Source organism: Xenopus laevis, chromosome 5L, assembly GCF_017654675.1.
Source record: "Xenopus laevis strain J_2021 chromosome 5L, Xenopus_laevis_v10.1, whole genome shotgun sequence".
Classification (NCBI taxonomy): Eukaryota; Metazoa; Chordata; class Amphibia; order Anura; family Pipidae; genus Xenopus; species Xenopus laevis.
This window is the reverse complement of record NC_054379.1, coordinates 97,294,721-97,315,957: the sequence shown is the minus strand read 5'-3', so window position 1 is coordinate 97,315,957 and position 21,237 is coordinate 97,294,721. Positions and strand designations below refer to the sequence as shown.

The window sequence follows — 21,237 nt, the reverse complement described above, 5'->3', positions numbered from 1 at the left end:
GTTCAGCCTTTGAGACAATTGTCAGGTCATGTATCTGAAATAAAAATCCTATTTTTTTTTTTACTGCAACTTTTTTCTGCTATCTAAGCAAAGTCACACCTGGTCTGTTGTCTTCACTGGGGCCATAGGGCCATGGCAAATACAAATGTGTATTGATTGCCACACTTGTTACTGTTGCTCCTCGCTCCAGATCACCTACCATTCAGTTATAGAGTTACAGGTTAACTGGCACCCATAGCTCCCATGCTAGCTGCCATATTTTCCTGCAACCTGTGCCCCTTCCCATTCAGCTAAAAGGATAGCAATCTGGGGTGAATAGCAGCATTTTGTTCATAATACTACATGGTCCCAAAAACAAATGTAATTTGATATACTAAAAGCCTTGCCAAGAAGTTTTTTTTTTTAATTCAAATGCATTTAGGACAGTTTTGCCACTGAGTCTTTATAACGGACTGTCCTCTTCTTGTGTCTCCATACAGCAGTCTCATAAAGAGATCAATAAACAGATATCAGTGTAAGCCCAACTAATAAATAGAGATGAAATGAGAGCAATACATTTTCAGTCTGTACAGCTTTTACTATTTAACCGCAGTTTACAATATTGCCATTCTGGTGGAGGATGGTAAATTAAATTATATAAAGCAGTATGTATAGTAAAATGACTTTAATAATCACTTAAAAATTGCAATAAAGTATGTGGCTGAGCCAGCTCACAATAAATCACATAATATGAATAACGATACAAAAAACAATAGTCTGCTCAAAGGTAGTTAGAGACAACATTTGGTGCTGGCAGTTTTTAAGTTAATGATATAGATCTCTGTTGCACATAGGTAGGTACAATTTGGTACTTGGTATATAGGTTAATTTGTTTTAGCCTACCCTCAAAAACAAAGTAGTTCCTTGGCCCTTAACTCTCTACAGTGGTGTAGACTATTCTACGTTTCTTGTGGAGGTATTTGTGCTTTTCCTGACATAACTAAGGTCCTGTAAGCCCTTCTACCATAGTTGCGCAGAATGAGACATCAAGAGTCCTTTTATAGCAGGTCTTGCCTTAGAAATGAAGCTTCTTTGAAGACATTCTAGATAAAAATAACATGTTATACAATAAAGTAGCCACAGCTAGTCACTATGATTTAGAGAAGACTACCCTTAAAAGATGATCAATTTTTCCTACTCCAAGTATGTGCAGTTCTTATATTTTTAGTATGTTATAAGCAACTTTTCATTGGCCTTCATTTTTTATTTTGCTTTCTTCTTCTGACTCTGTCCAGCTTTCAAAGGGGGTTATTGACTCCATCTAAAAAACAGTTCTTAAAGGCTACAAATTTTTTGTTATTGCTACTTTGTATTACTTATTCAGCCCCTCTCCTATTCATATTCAAGTCAGTTATTCAAATCAATACATGGTTGCTAGGGTAATTTGGACCTTGAAACTGCAAACTGGAGAGCTACTGAATAAAAAGCTAAATAACTCAAAAAACACAAATAATAAAAAAAATTAAAACCTTGTTTTCTTGTTTTCGTTCAGGCTAATCTACCCTCTGCATAATTTCTAAAAGTATATTGATGATTTACCTGTATGATCTATAAATAATAATTTAACTTTTCAGTTACACAAATCTGCATTTTATCTTTATTAAAAAGATCACGCCATTTGTAAACTCCACAATACTTGTCAAAACCAAGTTCTGTCAACCTGGGGACCTTTTAATTTTTAAGCTGAAATCAGAACTGGGTTTAATATATCCATGTTTAAAAAAAACAAGGATTATAGAATAGCCTGTTCCCTAAATACTTTCTAACCTTATCTCCGAGTAACATGCATTTCATTTGCATCTACCAATTTACGATAAGACACCCTACTGAGTATACAAATCATTCGCAGAATGCATACTACTCTCGGATCAGTACAACCTTTGGATATGTTTTATTTATGCCGTAGAAAGAACTAAATGTATTCACTTTTTTCTGAACGAACGGAGAATTCTATTTCCTGTTAGGCACATTACTTCTATCTATTTACTTCTGGTTCCTTATCATGCCTTACAAATTATTTCAGAGATAATACACATACAGGGACTAGACAGTGAAGCATCAATCAATCAAACTAAGTAGCAAAGCCAGAGAGATTAGAAAACTAATTAAGGGCTACCTAAGAATGAGTCAAGACTCCACACTTTTGAGTTTGTTTGTGTGTGTGTGTATATATATATATATATATATATATATATATATGTATATATATATATATATATATATATATATATATATATATTGCCTTGAAAACAGCTTTGATCAATTCTCTTATTTTACTCTATAATTACACTGTGAAATTGTTTCTATGATATTTTCAACGAAAGTACCAAGACTAAAATTTACTTTTTAATGTAAACAGTCTTACAAAAAATTTAAAAATGGAAATGCACATATTACATAAGAACTCAGTTCTTATAGAAGTAGCTTTTGTAGCAATTACAGCTTTAATTATTTTGAGGCAATAATTTACCAGCTCTGAACACAGTCCTGCTCTGTTTTCCAGGTAGATATTCTTCAGGTTGACACTTGCACAACTCAGTTTTCAAAGAGTGCCACCACTGGTCAGCTGGATTGAAATCAGGGCTTGGACTTGGCTTTTTGTTAAAAAAGAACAGAATGGAGCTGAAGGCTGTATTTCGGTCAACTGAGAAACAATGTAGCTTGAAAGAAAGTCAGCTTTCAACAAGATAATGATCCCAAACACAAGGCTAAGTAATATTGGAGTCACTCAACAGCATAAAAGTCAGTGTCCTACAAAGGCCCAGTCAAAGACTAATTCCAAACTGAAAATCTGTGGCATTCCTCATAATTTAGGTGATCAAGAGCTATTTGTCTAACCTGCCTGGAAGAATAGGTCAAAATCATTCCCAAAGTATGTGACTCCACAGAATATTAAAGCTTGGAGATTGAATACTTATAGAAAAAGCATTGTTCAGTTTTCTTAAAACATTGTAACATAAAAAAATGAACCCAAAGATGTATAATTCATGCAATTTGAGCTATGTACTATTGCCCCCCTATTTTTTCTTCTGTACCCCTCCCCTATTCAACTATCTGAATGCCTAATAAAAATCTATTATACAAAAAAAAAATCAGTTAGTTCAAAATGTTCAATGTAGAAGTTAAATGAGCAATATCAGAGAATTGGTCATGGGTCTGAAGACTTTTGCACTGTATATATATATAAATATATATATATTTGATGGCGTGTGTGTTTATCTATTTTTATCTACCTATTTATTCTATCATCTATTTACAGAATGTATCTGTAGATGTATGTGAGTGATAGAGTCACAAGCTGACATGTTGATTACATGAGATCTCTAAACTATAACAACCAGCCAATAATTACCTGTTTTTCAGTCTGCTGCAGGTAGAACATAAAAGCAAGAATGTGATTGGTTGTCATGGTTTACTGCAGCTTTACCCATTGGTTCTATATGACTCACATTTAGATTAGATTACTAAACCATCAGTTAGTGAACAGTAACCTCTTCTGTTCAGGTGTTACAAGTGATAGTATAAAGCAGCTTGCCATCCTCTGTCCGCCCATGAATGAGCATTTTAGGAATTCTCATATTTAAACCAATAAAACCAATTATCTTTGAGGAAAAAATGTCTACATTTTTTGAAGTCTGCATGTGAAGAGGTTGAGAACAGTGTTTCATTATGAGACACTTGGGTATTGCATCCCAATAACAAATAATCCTGTAGTTCCGGTAAACAGACCCTTTTAGATCAAAGTCAATTGCAATAGGTTCAGTTTAATGAAACCCACCTAAACTGGGTCATGCATTTGGATAAACAAAAATGGAAACAGCAAGACTGGGCAGTTTAAATCAATTCAAATGCTAATTGCTAGGTAGTATCCACATTAATTAAAGCTTGAATGGCAGGTTTAATGAAAAAATCATTAAAACACGCAAAATCAAATAATCTAAAGTAATATGCAAGTGAAATTATTCTTCACAAATTATATTCAAATTACTGATTAAAGCGTCTGACAAAAGTGTGAAAATAAACTGAAATGTAATTCCTGCTGACATACTGAATATATTTAAATGCGTTAATGTTTTTATCTGGAGCCGCAATTATTTGCTTTTTGACCCATTTTAAAAAATAAACTGCCAACTCTGATGTTTTCTAGAAATGAGATAACATAATAGGATTGATTGACTGCATTGTTGTAGGACTCTCAGAACACTGGCCATTATTGTAATTGCCCTAAAAGTAATCACTTGCTTGCAAACGAAAAGCATTCTTTAAACCTCATTTAAATTATGTATCATTGTTGTGCAGCTATAACCCTATTAGGAATCACTTCCAAAGCCAACACTTTCTGTGAGATGCAATTTTCACCAGAAAGAAAAGGAAATGTCACATATTTCATGCATGACCTTCCAAACATTAAATGCTAAAGCTATACACAACAACAAGCAGGGGTTTAACCTGTAATGATTGCAAAGAATGTGCCATTATAAGATCAAGGGGGGGGGACAATATGTTGCAAATCATGTGATCAGTGATTTTGAACAAGCATTTTTCCACACTCATATTTGCAGGTCATCCTAATCATGCTTTCAGGCTCTGTAGCCTCCACTGGCATTGCTAACATGCATGAAAACATCCAACCAATGTCAATCACACTGATGGAAATTAACATTAAGGACGGTTATTTATCAAAGTCCGAATTTATCTCAATATTTTCTGCTACAAACGCCGATCAAATCCGATCGGGTTTTTGTCGCTTATTAATTATTACATTTTCCCAAAAATTTGCTTTGAGGGAAAAAAAATCTGATTTTCACCAATTTTTCATCCAATTTTCACCATTTTTTCCATTTCCATTTTTGCCCGAAAACTCCGGGGTATTGCACGAACCTTGCACGAAACCCAGCGAACATCAAAAAATCATTGGGACTTCTCCTATTGACTCATTGCCGGATTTTCTGATTCTGACTTTTCCTCGGGGTTTAATAAATTGGGAAAAATTTGTGATTATTTTATGATTTTCTAAAAGTCCGATTTTATAAATCAAAAATCACACATTCTTTGTGATTTTTGCATTTGGAGTTTCGTAAATAACCCCCTAAGTTGAATACAAAATAAGTGAAAATTAAAAAAATTACATTCCCATTTACTTTTTCTGTAAATGTTAAGGAAATATATTTGTATATGCTGTATATATGTTTTTTGTTATATTTTTTCCAGAAACGGCTACATTTATCTTTATATTTGTTCTCATTTATATGAGTATGAGTCAGTGGATATGTCTCATCTAAAGGCTCCATGATTCACTCAGTGTCACTATTGTCATGAACCCTTGCTAAGTTTTATTTTTAAATGCAGTTCCATTTGTCACGAGAACACAATCGTTTGTTGGATCACAATTCATACTTTGTACCTTTCTTCCTCCAATCTTACATTTTACAGGTGTGTTTTGGAGATTTTGACATTGTGAAGAGCTCTTAAGAGAAAATAGGATATTACTTATGTAATACAAATGGATATTACTTATGTAATACAAATGGATATACTGGATTTCAGACAGCTTTTATGTGTTTTAAAATTCACATGTGTTAGTCTAACTGCTGTCATGCTGGAGCCCTTTAAATAGTCAAACTAATAGCAGAAGTGGGTTTGAATACGTACATATTCAGAAAAAAGGGATTATGGAACTGGCAGCTTTACCTAAATGCTTTCTACCTTATCTCCAAGCATTTCATTTGCATCTACCAATTTTCTGTAAGACTCTACTAAGAATATGAATCATTCATAGAATATATTTTGCTGAATTATCAGACTAAAGAGTTACCTAAAGCTAATTGGTGGCATCTATAGTTGTCAGTGTTATGTTGGATATAAGATGAAATGTTTTGTGTGTACAGGTGTGGGACCTGTTATCCAGAATCCTCGGGACCTTGGCTTTCTGGATAACGGATCTTTCCGTAATTTGGATCTTCATGCCATAAGTCTACTAGAAAATCATGTAAACATTAAATAAACCCAATAGGCTGGTTTTGCTTCCAATAAAGATCAATTATATCTTAGTTTGGATCAAGTGCAACCTACTGTTTTATTATTACAGAGAAAAAGGAAATCATTTTTAGAAATTTGGATTATTTGGTTAACATGGGGGCAAATTCATTAACCAGCGAAAATTCGCCAGCGACAACTTCACAGCGATTGCAACACTTCGCCAGGTGTAAATTCGCTAGGACATCGCTAATTCACAAAAATGTGAAGTTTCGTCCAGGGCACCGAACGCTGGAGAAGTTTCACTAGCATTACTTCGGCAATCTAAGCGAAGATGCGCGAGCGTTGGCTAATTTGCATACGGTGGGAAATTATAAAGCTGCATGGGCGTATATGTTGCAGCAAATACATTACATTACACAAGTCTAGGTAACCTTAGTAAAGAAAATAGAGTTGTTATAATGCCCTACACATGAACTCAGTGTATAGTTTATGTTCCATATGTTAGAAAATGTATGGGGGAACCCAGTTACCCAAAAAAATTTGAACGGACTTTTGCAGGCTATCACTCTGAAAAAAGGAAAAGACTCCAGCGTTTTTGGGACTTAGAAAATCTTTCCACTAAAAATTGAGGAAGTTCTATGCACTCCATTGCTCTTCGCCTGGTCTGAGCTGGTGAAGGCAAGTCTGGTGAATAAGGTAACGTTCACTAAAATCCGCATCTTAGTGAATTTGCGGAGTAACGTCCATTTGCCAGAGTGCGAATGATCGCTATCGTCTGTCTCTTTCGCTAGTGAAGTTACGCCTGCGCCCGTTATAACATCGGCAAAGTGCCTGAATGACGTCAAGCTGGCGAATTTTTGCCAGCATTAGTCACTTCGCAAATCTACCCCATGGAGTCTATGGGAGATGGCCTTTCTGTAATTTGGAGCTTTCTGGATAACAGGTTTCCGGGTAACAGATCTCAAACCTATACAATAATTACAAATTTAAAAATGAAATAATGAATGAATGAATAATCTCATAATATTACTCTCTTAAACATACTAAAAGTGCACAACCCCTTTAACATATCAGAAAAAAAGAAGCACAGATCATAATGTTTTTTGGCAGGGGTTCCTTCCTACTTAAGATGACACCCCTTGAAACACTGTGTTTGTGAATATGGCACCTAATTAAATATTTTGGGGACCCATCCATTGCATTTATTATGCAGTGGTCTGCACTTCTATTTAGAGAAGTGGCCACATTTTCCTTGACTGAAGACCATAAGGGTAAATGCCCGGCTTCACTGCTTTTATCTGACTACATACCTTTTCGTTGAATGAAAATTAACTTGTTGGAGAGTTAGTGTTAATCTCCAATCAGATTCTGTATCAAAGTGTATGTGCCTGAAGGGAAACAACATTCCCAAGGTTTTGATGACAGATATTTGTATGTATCATCCATGCATTCAAAAGAATACACTCCATTAATGGTTGACAGAGCTGTGCCTTCCTTCCTCTTACTGTATAAATGATGTGCCAGGCTAATATGTTCCTTGTAAGCTCTTACAATACATACATTTCTGGGTTGCTAATGCACTTATTAATTGTTAATTCTGTCTAAGTATAATGGTATATTTTGTGACTCTGTGACACCACTTTGGCGTTAACTCTGCCCACTATAGATATTTGATATATATATATATTGCATTCAGTGCAATTCTCTGCTGGTCCCGTATGGGCCACAAAGAGTTGTCCCTTATTTGCACATCACACAAGAGGTGGAAGGAATTTGTGCCTGTAGGTCAAAGCACAGAGATGCTTTGTAAATAATGTCTACTCAAGGAAGCTATCAAGTACAAGGTTCCTAACTTCTGTGCTTGGGGTCTTCTGCCCAGTGTTTCAACAAAGGACTGCATAAGAAGTAAGTGTTGTGTGTATGGCTTGCTAAGAAGAGCAATTCTGAGCACCTGCATCTACCCACACACAAATTAATACTTTTATCTTAAGATCACTGGTCTCTGCAGTTCCCTTTTCTTTTCCTGACAATGTTCCTTCTTTGACCTACTTCAATCATCTCCCTTTTAAGATCTGAAATGAGAAAATAAAAAGAATTAACTATTTCGTTTCTGTTGTTGCAATGCATTTCATGATTCACAAGTAAACCCTTTTTTTCTAAGTCCAATTCTATGAATTCACCCCAGAGGATCCTTTGTACTCATTTGTTCAAGCAAATGTAGAAAGCCCGCTCCACTGAATAAAGTACTATATGGTCCCAGGTGTGTACGTAGCTTCTTATTTAGTCAACTGCTATTGGCTACTGCTTTGCAAATACTCTACAGATTTTTTTTCTTTATTACCTCTATAGTTGACTTTTAGAAATTGCACCAATAAGAATAAAATGTGCAATTTGCAATGTCTTCATTAGAAAGTCATTTATTACATTGCAAATTTGAATTGTGCAGTTACATATATTAAAAGATATGCTTAAAGGTGGTGTAGGACTGGTGAAGATTATAAGATTTACAATCTTTTTTCTGGTAGGGAGACGGTCGGTAACTAAATACATTTTGGGATTTGCAAACAGTATATTACATTTGCTCAGCGGAAAATTGTTCTCATAGAGGAATCATTTTTCACATTGCCCACGTTCTTCAGTCGATGGCTTTTATTACATTACCCCAATAGAATCAAATCTCAATTTGCATACTCCCTCCTTTTTGCTGTAAGTATTCACTGTTTTTAGCAACTAGAAACAATCATTAACATCATCTAGAAGTATAAATATCTTTGTTATTGACCAGTGGGCAAGACATACTGCAACAATTTTTTTGTGCAGCTTATTCATCAATAAGAAGGCTATTAAACATCTTGAAAATGTAAAAGTTAAGGGGGAGTCACTTACTAATGTTCCCGGGTGGGTGGTTGCGCTTATCTGGGGGGCAAGGCTGTGCACTGTACCCTGCAATGGTGCATTGTGTGATGCAGCCCTGCCATAGGTCAGGCAGTGAGAACGGGGTTTCTTTGCATTACACTCCCTAACATGGGTCTATGAATGATGTGCACATTAGGGGGTGGCAAGCATTATGGATACCTATGTACTATACCCAGCCCATTCCTTGTGGACAAAACACTGCAAATGCAAGCAGCTCTTTATTTGTCTGGAAAGCACAGTTCCTTCCACCCCAGAAGTGCAATGATCTATGCCTGTGGATGCTGGTGGTAGGGACATTTTTTTGACCACTGCCCCAGCTGTGTTAAAGGGATTCTGTCATAATTTTTATGGTGTAATTTTTATTTCTAAATAACACTGTTTACACTGCAAATTATTCACTCTACCATATAAAATCTAATTCCTGAACCAATAAGTGTATTTCTTTAGTTGTAATATTGGTGTGTAGCCAGCCATCTCAGGTCATTTTGCCTGGTCGTTTACTTTCAGAAAGAGCCAGTGCTGCACTATGGAACTGCTTTCTGACAGTCTATTGATTCTCCTACTCAATGTAACTGAATGTGTCGCAGTGGGACATGGATTTTTACTATGAGTGTTGTTCTTAGATCTACCAGGCAGATGTTATCTTGTGTTAGGGAGCTGCTATCTGGTTACCTTCCCATTGTTCTGTTGTTAGGCTGCATAAGGGGTTGGGAAGGGGGCTGATACCACTCCATCTTGCAGTACAGCTGTAAAGAGTGATTAACACAGTTCCCAGACTGGGGGCTCCTGGGAAACTGATAATATGTCTAGCCCCATGTCAGATTTCAAAATTAAATTAAAAATCAGTTTGCTCTTTTGTGAAATTTATATCAGTGCAGGATTCATCTGCATGAGTGCTATTAACTGGTGCATTTTAAAAAAAAAACAACATGTTTTTCCATGACAGATCCCTTTAAACACGGCCAGCTAAAAGAATTTTATTCCTTGAAAAAGAATGTATGCTTTAAAAAGAGAATAGCTGTAAATGAATGAACTTTGAGCAAAAAAAAAACATGTTTTCCCATGACACTATCCCTTTAAATGACTATATTCTTGGACTGGTTGGAAACCGTAACCAGGAAAGAACACGATACACCGAAATTCTTCAACACCTGGTCTACCTATATAGCACACCTCCCACAACGGATCAAATGCCTCACAATCTACACCTTTAGACATACACCATGGTATGATATGGAAACTCTCAAAGGCCACCCTTTGATCATGGAATCATCCCAATACTTGGCAGCATTACAACAAGAATCACTACAACCCGATACCGCACCTCCCAGAAGTCACCAAACTAACAGATTGCTGACCTCTTATCTGAATTAACCATTATAGGATCTACCCCCCATGCTATTAATCATAACTGAGCTGAATGTTTAAATTGTTATTGAAATGTTTATGTTTGATACCATAATCACTGTAATATCTACTCCATGTAAACATGTAAAAGTATGTCTTGTGATTTTGCTTTATCACTTCAAATAAAAACAAGTTAAAAAAAAAAAAAATGACTATATTCTATTATGTTAGGGCTATGAACATAAAATGAAAGAATTGCAGATGCCTTTTATTCTGATCTCTATGAAGGTTGTATTAACCTACAGGATGTACTGTACATCCATATACTGCAATTAGTAAGTGGCTAAAATGGCATAATTATCCAATACCATTATCGGTAAAGAACAGCTTCTCCAGAAGAAATGAGAATAACTGAGATTTACCATAAATGCAATACCTGTTGTTAACAAACATAACCTGTATATTTGCTGTCTACTGGCTTCATTACTGGTGTGCAATTCAAGGTCGAGATGAAAATACGTGCCTAAGCTTTTCCTCAAGTGTTTTCTAGAAGACTAGAGCCTCAGTTGCATTATAAATCTATTTTTATGGCTGCAACTAAAGAAAAACAAAGATGATGCACTTATGGAGAAGAAAAGAAACTCATCTATCAATAAATCCACTGTGAAGACATTCAATTATTTATGGGGTGCAAAATGTGCACAAATAAAACATATTAAGTAAAGAAAAACTGGTATGACAAAGGAAATAGTCATTTGTCTTGTGAGCCCACAATAAATCCATATGATTTATTAATATTTAGTAAAGTAGAAATATACAACATATATAGTGGCAGATTACTGTGTAAGGGAAATATTAATATGGGAAATAATGTTGTCTCAGCAAAGTAACCCACACCAAACAACCACCAGTCATATTTTACTGGGGTAGGGTAGTTACAGCAATAAACGCCTGGTTGCTCTTTGTAAATGAATCAGGTAAACCCCTTGCTTGTATTATAACAAAGCATGGGACAGGGCTGATTTCCTTATTTAAGAGATACCTACAACTTACCCTTAAATTGCATTCTCAAAAAAAACACACTTAAAATGTTTATCAAATATGGAATGCATAAAAACATATGGACAAAAAAACAGCTATTTTCTTATTTTATTTACTTGTGAGGTTATGATTGAAATGCCATAGTTATTGTTAGTATTTAAACAATATTTGGACTTGGAAACAATTTTGTTTTGGAGAAAACAAAAAAATTATAGGAATAAAAAAAAAAAAAAAAATTCTCAAAACCTGTAAGTCATAACCCTGCATGATCCTGCTAAGATACATTGTTATTCCATGCACATCTGAGTTGCTGTACATCCTTATTTACACCGATAGCAACGAAAACCAGAAGACTGCCAACTGACTTACATACAATCAGAACGGCTTGGTTAGTATTGTAATGCAAATTACATCCCGATCCAAGAACAATACTCTGCACAATTTTAACTTTAACAAAGCGGAAAGAGGCATTATGCTGCAAGATTGCACCTCATGAAGAAGCTCCTTATTCTGCATTTACTTCACTTTCCATCCATTCCATTTATTAGAGAATGTAAAATCAGGTTTAGGGACTGCCTTGTAGCGGCATCACATACACAAAAAAACATTTAACAATAAGAAATTAGAAACAAGCTACCCTAAAATGAAAATAATCAGATTCTGCGTGCATTCAGCGACTCATTTATATGCAAACCTCTCCTTTAATGTACAGGCAATAGATAGTGAGAGGGTAATTCTTCTCCACTGAGAAATGAATAGTTCTATTGTATTGACCAGCAGAACTCACTGGAAATAAATAGCAGTGTCTTGAGACATTAATGTTGGCTTGAGTAAATCGACATTTAAACGACATTGTTGATCAACACTATGGGGGTTATCAAAATCCGATTTAAAATAAAAAAAATGACTAAACACAATCCACAATTGGACCTTATTTATAATTAAAAAAGCACAATTTAATCAGATCAGGGACAAACTCGATAAAATCAAAAGAAGTTTTTCCCCGAATCCTACAATTTTTTCTGGCTTTTTCCTGAAAAGCACAGATTTTTCTGTGATTTTTGGGCTAATTCCAGCACAGACCACAGAAACTTCCAAATAGGACAGGGACTTCTCCCATTGACTTATATACAACCTCGGCAGGTCTGAGATGCCAGATTTTCAGATTTGGACTTTTTGCAGCATTGGAATTTCCCACTAAAAATTCTAATTTTATAGTAACAAACTGGAATAAATAACTTAAATAACCCCCTGTAGGTTTAGGGCCATCCAGTCACATAACTAGAAGTTTCTGGGCTTCCAAACAAAATCTTTTACAAATCCCCTAACCTTCCATATATATTGGGGTTAAGAATCTGTTTATTTCACTGAATGATTACTCTGACTGAGTGTTCCTACGTGACTGTAGTCACTCAGCACTAAAAATACAGTTAGGTGATGACCTCTGTCACCATTAGTGGGTGATCACTGTCAACCTGGATCACTACTAAATAACTACCGAGTTATTTAGTCATTCTTCTGGTTGGCAGATGCTTTATTAGTGTTTTCAATATCTCAATATTTCAGTATTAATATCACTGTGAAATCTATATTTCTGCTTAACAAATCACGTATGCTTTATGTTGGTTGAATTACATTCCCTATACTGAAAGACAATGCTTTGAATTGCTTGGATAACGCGAAAATCTTAAATAATTGTTATAATTGTCTTCTATTTCTAATGCATGGGTAGTTCTGTCAATTGTCACACATTAAGCATGATCATTTTTACTTCCCTATCTACTCTAATGCTGCGAAGGGAAGAGGTCAAATAATTTCTAGTCCCTTGCCTTATCAATTACTGTCAGATAAGGGACTGTATTTTTGACCGTCATCACTACTTACTTCTGCATCCCACTCTTGTTCCTCCCCTTCCAGCCACCCTCAGTCTTACAATCCAACTACAATTCAGTTAAGGGCAGGACACAAGTGGGTCTCTGAAGAGACATTGGTGTATAAAGTACAATCTTCACTCAAATTTAGCCAAGAGAGGCTGTGATTTTGCTCTGACTTTATTGGCAGTTTTAATACTGAGATATTAAAGCTAGAAATACTTATTCTGCTTTTTGTCTTATAGTTTGGAAAGATCCTACACTTAATCCCCATAAGGACAGTAGCAGCAACGACGTGTTGATCTGGATAAACGTTTACATTACTTTTTATGTTTCATATGACTGTTTCTTTCTTGCAACAAATGAGAAATTTTAATTAAAGGGCGCTTTGGATTTTAAAACATGCATTCATTATCTGTGAAAGGAATGACAGCGACGGCTAAGGGATTTGCCATAGCTCTTGAAAATGCTGCAAAGTAATCTTTCATTTCCCAGCACATTCGCTTGTGTCTACCAATTTGGGGAATTTTTTTTTTTAATTATTATTATGTAGATGCCCAAACGTGCAGTGTACTGAGGTTATTTAAATGGCTGGATTCTTCTCATTCTTTTCAAACTGCGGAGCAGTACTCTATGGGTTCTTATGTAGCAGCTGCCTAATTGTTGGGTTTAGATTGACATTATGCTTTGTTCTCTAATCCAAGTGGGGGTATCCAGTCGAGGAGTTCTGAAGGCTAATCAATACACACTCCAAACAGGTGTATCCACAAAAACAAAACAACAGGAGAACTAGGTGACAAAAGTCAGCTAAATGACCCTACTGCATTTCATTTAAGTTGTGCCTGGAACAAAACTTTGGCCTGGCTCTCATGATAAGATGTGGACCACAGCAATAGAAACTTATACAGTGCCTAGCAAAAGTATTCGAATACCAATCATTTTTTTTTTATAATAAATGCTACAGTGAAATGTTATAATCTAATCTTGTGGGATACATATTACCTACAGCTCTTGAATAATTTTGACCCATCTTCCAGGCAGATTTGCTCCAGATTGCTCAGATTAGTTGAATGACTCTTGTACTTGTCAATTTCCAAACAGTGCCACTGGTTTTCAGTTGGTTTCAGACTGGGGCTTTGCCTGGGCTACTGTAGGACTATTGCCTTTTTGCTCTCCAGTTACTGTGTTTGGAATCACTGTCCTGTGAACGATCAAGCTTCAGTGGGGGTTTTTTTTAGCAGAGTCAGATTCTCTTGTAGTATTTTCCTGTATGTATCACCATCCATTCTTCCGTCTATTTTAAAAAGCTTCCCAGTCCCTGATAGCCTGATGCTACTACTGGTATGGGATCTGTTATCCTGAAACCCGTTACCCAGAAAGCTCTGAATTATGGATAGACTCCATTTTATCCAAATAATCCAAATAATCCAAATTTGAAAAAACGATTTCCTGTAATAATTAAATAGTAACTTGTACTTGATCCAAACTAAGATATAATTAATTCTTATTGAAAGCTAAACCAGCCTATTGGGTTTATTTAATGCTTAAATGATTTTCTAGGAGACTTATTTTCCAAATTATGGAAAAATCAATTTTCCAGAAATCCCCACGTCCCAAGCATTCTAGATAACAGGTCCCATAGCTGTACCAATCATTGCCAGCTCTGCACAGCTCTACAAACAAGGCTAGACAGGTGACCATGTTTTAGCTAGATACATTTATTCAGCACAGTGAATTAATAGAATGGAATATTACAGATAAGAGCAGAATAAAAACATATCTATAGAGCTCATATTTATCTCTTGCCATCCAGTTTGACGACCGTTTCTGAGGTAACGTTCAGTAAAATTCGCATCTTAGTGAATTTGCGTAGAACGTCCATTCACAGAGCGCAAATTCGCCTTCTCCTTCACTAGCGAAGTTAGGTTGGCGACCGTTAGTACATCGGCGAAGTTCCGAAATGACATCACACTGGCAAATTTTCACCACCGTTAGTCACTTTGCCCTTTAGTAAATTTGCCCCTTAGCATTCAAGCTGCTTTTACCCCATACTTAAGAGCCAAATTCACATGTAAATGCCCCTTCCATTTACTAGAAGCTGATAAAGTCATATTGTAACCTCACCCCTTTTTAATAGACATGACTGTCAGTTAAAAAGCATGTTCACTTTAATCACTTGCAACTGAAACTGCTTCCCAACCAACATTTGAGAGGCTTTAAAGAGAACCAAAAGACTCTTGTGACCCTTAATTTATTGTAAATTGTGGTGCCTGCAGAAATAAAAATTAGCAGCTCCCTTCAGGTAGCTTAGTAACATTTATTCAAGGTTTTCCTTTGCTTATAAACTATAAGTGCATTTCTATAACAGATGCCAATAAAGTGACTGGAAGTGACACATATAATTAGCTACTGATGCCTTTATTTCTAAAGGGACAAGTATATGCGTTCCTACATATAACACCGTTTCTTACATTTATAAATTGGCCCAAAATCAGCAGTAACATATTCTAATTTGTATTCTATCTGCAGATTTTCCTGGGGGAAACCATTTCCATATTCATTGAATTTATGTCCAAATAAATGCATCTAGATCTATCTTTCTGTTGCATTAAGCTATTTCACAGTACAAGATACAGAAGAGCAATATGCAGGATAGCTCAACAACAGATCTATATGAACAAAAAACAATTTCTTTACTATATGCTGTATATATTACATCTACAATGTACATTATCATCTGTAGCTTCTGAAAATGGCCACTGACCTGGTTTGCATTAGTCTCTTTGAAAGTTAGAGTTGATTAAGTGCAGAGCGCCTGCATCAGCCTAATTCACAGTGACCCCTTCAGAAGTACACTTGGTTATTAATCATAAAATACTCATTACCACTGCACTATACTAGGTCTCCTTTTCTTAATAAACCAAGCATAAAATATATCCTTCTTTTCTAAGGCAACCTTATGTTATCATATTCCAAGGTGCAACAACTGTAGAGGAACATATTGCCATTTAGATTACAGTGCCTCACATTTTAGCCTGCTAATTCCATGGAGCATTATTGCTCAACAGAGCTGCATAACAGCAGCAATAGGCAATTACCTGAAGGCTGACAGCCATAGCAATTTCCTTTTCCCTTTAGAAACCCCCATGATTGCTTTGAAGACAAAAGTGCTACAAAGGATACCATGCCAGCTACTGCTGCTAAGATGATTGCAGAGAGAAGGCATAAAATGTCATATGAATATTATTATAACCAGGTAGAACATTAGAAATGGATATTCTAACTCAACACATATTTCTCCTAGGGGCTAAAGTATATATGATTGTACTGGTCTAGGAATAAAAAAAAACAGCTTTAAGTTAAAGCCACACATTGCAGAGTTGCCACACCATTGAGAAGTATGGTGGGTAATGGGGGTACTGGATGAGGGGCCTGATGGACCACATGACTGAGACCTCCCCAAAAGAGAGTATGTTTACGTATATGACCACCTTAACTAGTTTCAAACAGAAGCATAATTTTGATCAACTGCAATTAAATTAGCTGAATCTTAATTTGAGACTGTTCTCTGGTCCTCCTACCCACCTCTACTTAACATTCCAGTTGGAGTCTGCTTGCAATAAATGGTCACCTCTGCTACCTGAACAAAGGAGGTTTTGGAAACAGCTACTGGCAGAGCATACTACATAGTATTCTTTGTAATGAACTCATATTTTAAGTGGTTGCACCAAAAATATATAACACCTATACAATTAAAGTACAGCATATGGGCCATTCATGTCATGGAGGGTTATCTATTTGTTTAAGTCTGAATGTCAAAAAATTCGAGTTTTTTTTTTCTTCAACCATAGAATTTTTAGTGGGAAGTTTTTTTTGTCTGCTTTATTATTCCCCATAGCTGTTAAAAGTGCGAATCCATCTCCAAGCTGTTGGAGTCAATGGCAAAGGTCCCATTTCAAATTTGAAGATATCATGGTCTGCGCTGAGTTTCAGACAAAAATTCAAAAAAATCCGGGGTTTCAAGCGATATGGGAAAAAATTGAGCATTTCAGGCATAATACCCAAAATATTCTGGTTTTTTTTCACAAAAACCCTTATTTTTTTTAGTTTTATTCCGAACCGATTTTATCGAGCTTTTTCAATGATAAAGAAGGTCAAATCGAGGATTTTAGTTTGGTTTGACTTTTTTTACTTAAAAGATCTGAAAATAATAAATAACCCCATGGTGTCACATATGTGGAAGCAAATTTCTTGCATAAGTAACTAATCTGCTACCAGAAAAGTTTATATCGTCGAATATGCCTTTGTGTGTGTGATTGATGACATAGTATATGCAAACAGCCAGGATCATATATGGGAACATAGCGGTCACTAAGTTTGCCCAGGAGCATGAACCCATAGCAACAATCAGCAGGTAGGATTTATTGGTCACCTGTTTAAAAGCACACATCTTATTGGTTGCTATGGGTTACTGCTACTGGGCAAACTTAGTGCCTTTTATTACATATGGGGGTATATGTTTTATACCCACAAAGAGAAGGAAAAGACCTACCTGTCCAACATCTGAATATTTCCAGTAAATTCTACACTTCCCCTTATCAAGCCCATATTAATGGCTAGAAGCATTCTTAATAGACTGGGGGACACAGGTCTGGGGGGGGCATATACCATAACAATAGTCAAGCCCAGTGATCCCCAACCAGTGGCTTGTGTGCAACAGGTTTGCTCTTCGCTCCCATTGATGCTTCTCCCAGTGGCCTCATAGTAAGTGCCCACTTTAAAATTCTTGACTTAAATTCGAGATTTGGTAGTATAAAGACACATGTTCACTCCAACAGAGCCTCCTGCTAGGTAACAGCCCACATGGGGCTATCAATTAGCATATCACAGCCCTTATTTGGCATCATCAAGGAACTTTTCTACCTTGTGTGGCTCTGCAACAGTTTTTTTTACATTTGAGTTTGGCTTATAGGTAAAAAATATTTGGGACCCCTGCTCTAGCATGTGGTGTGAAAATATTCAGACTTCTAAAATCAATTACCATTACTGTGTAGTACAGGTACCTACTTTTTGTCCACCTCATCATACTAATTGTGTAGTATATACAACTCTTTTATTAAACCTCAATCTTTCTGGTTGAGGTTTTTAGAAGGAAAAATTTTTTTGTGGGGAAAAAAACTTGAATTTTTAGAGATTTATTATATGTCATAGCTGTTAAAAATCTGAAAATACACCATCTCAAACCTGTCAAGGCCATGTAGAAGTCAGTGTTAGGTTATTTATTGATCGTGATCTACGCTGGATAATCCAAAAATTCAGGGTTTCCAGCTGATTGCAAACACAATAAATTCTTATGATTCAAATTGACGTTCAATTTTGTTGTGACGTTTTATAACACCAATTTTTTGGAGAAAAATTATTGATAAATGAGTTAAATTTGTGGAAGGGAGTTTGGTTGGATTTGTTTTCATAAAAAAATTGATTATTCAAGTTTTATGTAAATGTGCCCCTAAATCTATTGTTTAACTCTGACTGGTTAAAGACTGTGATCTGACTGGCTGCGCTTTTATGACTGATCTATGGTAAATTAATATCATTTTCTTATAAAAATATGTATATGAAGTTTTGCCTTCTTATAACTGAATAAGTACCCAGAAATGAACATACAATAGAATAAAACACAATGATAAGTAGATGACATGCCTGTACTGTATTAGATATATGGAGAAAAAAAACTGCTGTATTTAGGGTCTCATGGCTTAAGTAATTGCGAAGCATTCAAATGATTAAAATTAATTGTAAATGAGAAGTGATAAGCGAATTTTTGTTTGCAGCCATGGAGTGGCAAATTTTTTCTCGAAACTGCAACAAGAATCGCTGCGACAAAAAAAAAATCACCATAAGAAAAAACGCCCATTAATGTATTTGGACAAAAAAGTGGCAGAGACAAAAAAAGGTGCCAGAAGAAAAAACTCCCATTGACTTTAATGCATGAAGTGAGAAAAATTGTTCCACACGTAAAAAATTGTTGAGTAAAAACATTTAAAAAATTTTGACGCCCATTGACTTCAATGCATTTCATGAATTTTAGCCATTACACATTGTTGTGTGTAAAAAAAACATTTAAAAAAATGTTGATGCCCATTGACTTCAATGCGTTTCATACATTTTTAGCCATTTTGCAAAAAAAGCCTACAAGAGACTGTTTGGCAGCACAACTGTTTTTTATGCAACCAAAACTTTACCCCAAACCTGGAATTCCAAAATAAGCACCTGCTTTGAGGCCACTGGGAGTAACATCCAAGGGGCAGTAACATGTTGCTCATGAGCCAATGGTTGGGGAATACTGCTTGGGTCAAGAGTTTGCCAGATACACTCAATGGTATTACTTCCTACAAACTTTCAGGGAGATGATTTGTTTTGAAGGCCCTCAGTATTTCTGGCCTGCTGGAATCACTGGATATACTGTCTATATTACTATACCCTGTGCCAATTACATCTACAGGGCAATCAGGTACAAGTGATTGCTCAACACCAGCGCTAGATGTGTGCAGTTATATCAAGAAAATATACTGTAGAGATATTGCTCTTATATAGGTACAAAATAGTTTGGAAAACATGTACCTACCCTAGCACTGCATATTATTCTGTGTGCTGATAACTTTTTCACTTTATTGTTCTTTTACCTAGTATGAACTTTACTTAATCGAAACTCTACTTGATGACACTTGTATTTATAGCATCTAGCTTTAATTATATTTGAATTTGTATATGAAGAGGGAAAGTCTGTCATGTTTTAATAGCAACTCAAGCTGTTTCTAATCACTTTCTTCCTTTCAAGTGCCATGCAAGAACAATTTCCATGTAGATTGCTGAGGATCCTCTTATAATTACGTTCTTGGCTCTTTAAGTAAGGTTCTTTGATATCGATGTACAGTATGTCACTTAATGAAAGCAGTTAAGAGCCATATTCGTTTATGCTTGACCTCATTGATTTAGAATAAAATACATTGTTTAACTGGAAAGGAACTCAAAAATAGCTTAGGTTTAATAAACTGGAAAAAAGGTGCCACTATGGTAATTATTCTTCTTGACCTGTTCAGCTGTATTTTTTGCTATTTGCATTAATGTAAGACCTTTCAAGGAAGCTGGATGGAAAAAAAGTCTATTTTTAGTTATAATTGACTTATTTACACCTGGTTTCTGCCAAATTGTGACACTGGCAAATTACAAGTTCTGACACATGTGAGAGAAGCTATATCTTCTTAATGGGCATAGCCTCTTAATGGTTTTGTATAGCTTGTCCAGAGCAACCTTATTATTCCACTTTATTGTTCAGTGCTTCTCTAAATAAAGAATATTTTATACACTTTGCAAAAAAACTGCCATTTACCATAGTGTACTTTTCAAACAAACAATTCTTGGTTTTCACGTTCTCAGTAATTATAAGAGCATTGTACTTAATTGTAACTAAGTTGCTTATATCCATATTGGTGGCAACACAATCCTATTAGTTTGTTTTTATTATTAATAGTTTTATTTAATAGCCTTACAGCTCCACATTACAGAATGATCCCTGAGGGATACTGTCACGGAAAAACAAGTTTTCTTCAAAATGCATCAGTTCATAGTGCTGCTCCAGCAGAATTCTGCACTGAAATCTGTTTTTAAAAGAGCAAACAGAATTTTTTACATTTCATTTTGAAATTTGGCATGGGGCTAAACATATTGTCAGTTTCTCAGGTGTCCTCAGGTCATTTTACTTGTGCTCTGATAAATATCAGTCACTCTTTACTGCTACACTGCAAGCTGGATATCACCCCCCTTCCTTCCCTCCCCAGCAGCCCATCAGCAGCCTATCAACAGAACAATGGGCAGCTTAACAGATAGTAGCTATTTGTTTGCATTACTAAAGGTGCTCACTAGTGGTAGACATGAGAATAGCACCAATGCAGGAAAAACCCTGCTTTTTCCTGTTTGTGTGCTAATCTCATGTTTACCACTAGGGGGGAATACGGAGCATGGCCTAGGTCATGTTAAAATA

General features: G+C 35.7%; 1 protein-coding gene across 2 annotated transcripts in view; it reads right to left on the bottom strand.

The window, feature by feature from the left end:
* LOC108716933 (galactosylgalactosylxylosylprotein 3-beta-glucuronosyltransferase 2) overlaps window positions 1-21,237 on the bottom strand; it is a 78,926-nt gene that overhangs the window by 24,741 nt on the left and 32,948 nt on the right. Inside the window, exon 2 of one of the 2 annotated variants that reach the window (XM_041563149.1) lies at window positions 3,392-3,406. The exons of the other annotated variant lie outside the window; for it this stretch is intronic. Coding sequence (XP_041419083.1) covers window positions 3,392-3,406 — 15 coding nt within the window. The remainder of the gene's footprint in view (window positions 1-3,391; window positions 3,407-21,237) is intronic. 2 annotated transcript variants of the gene reach the window in all.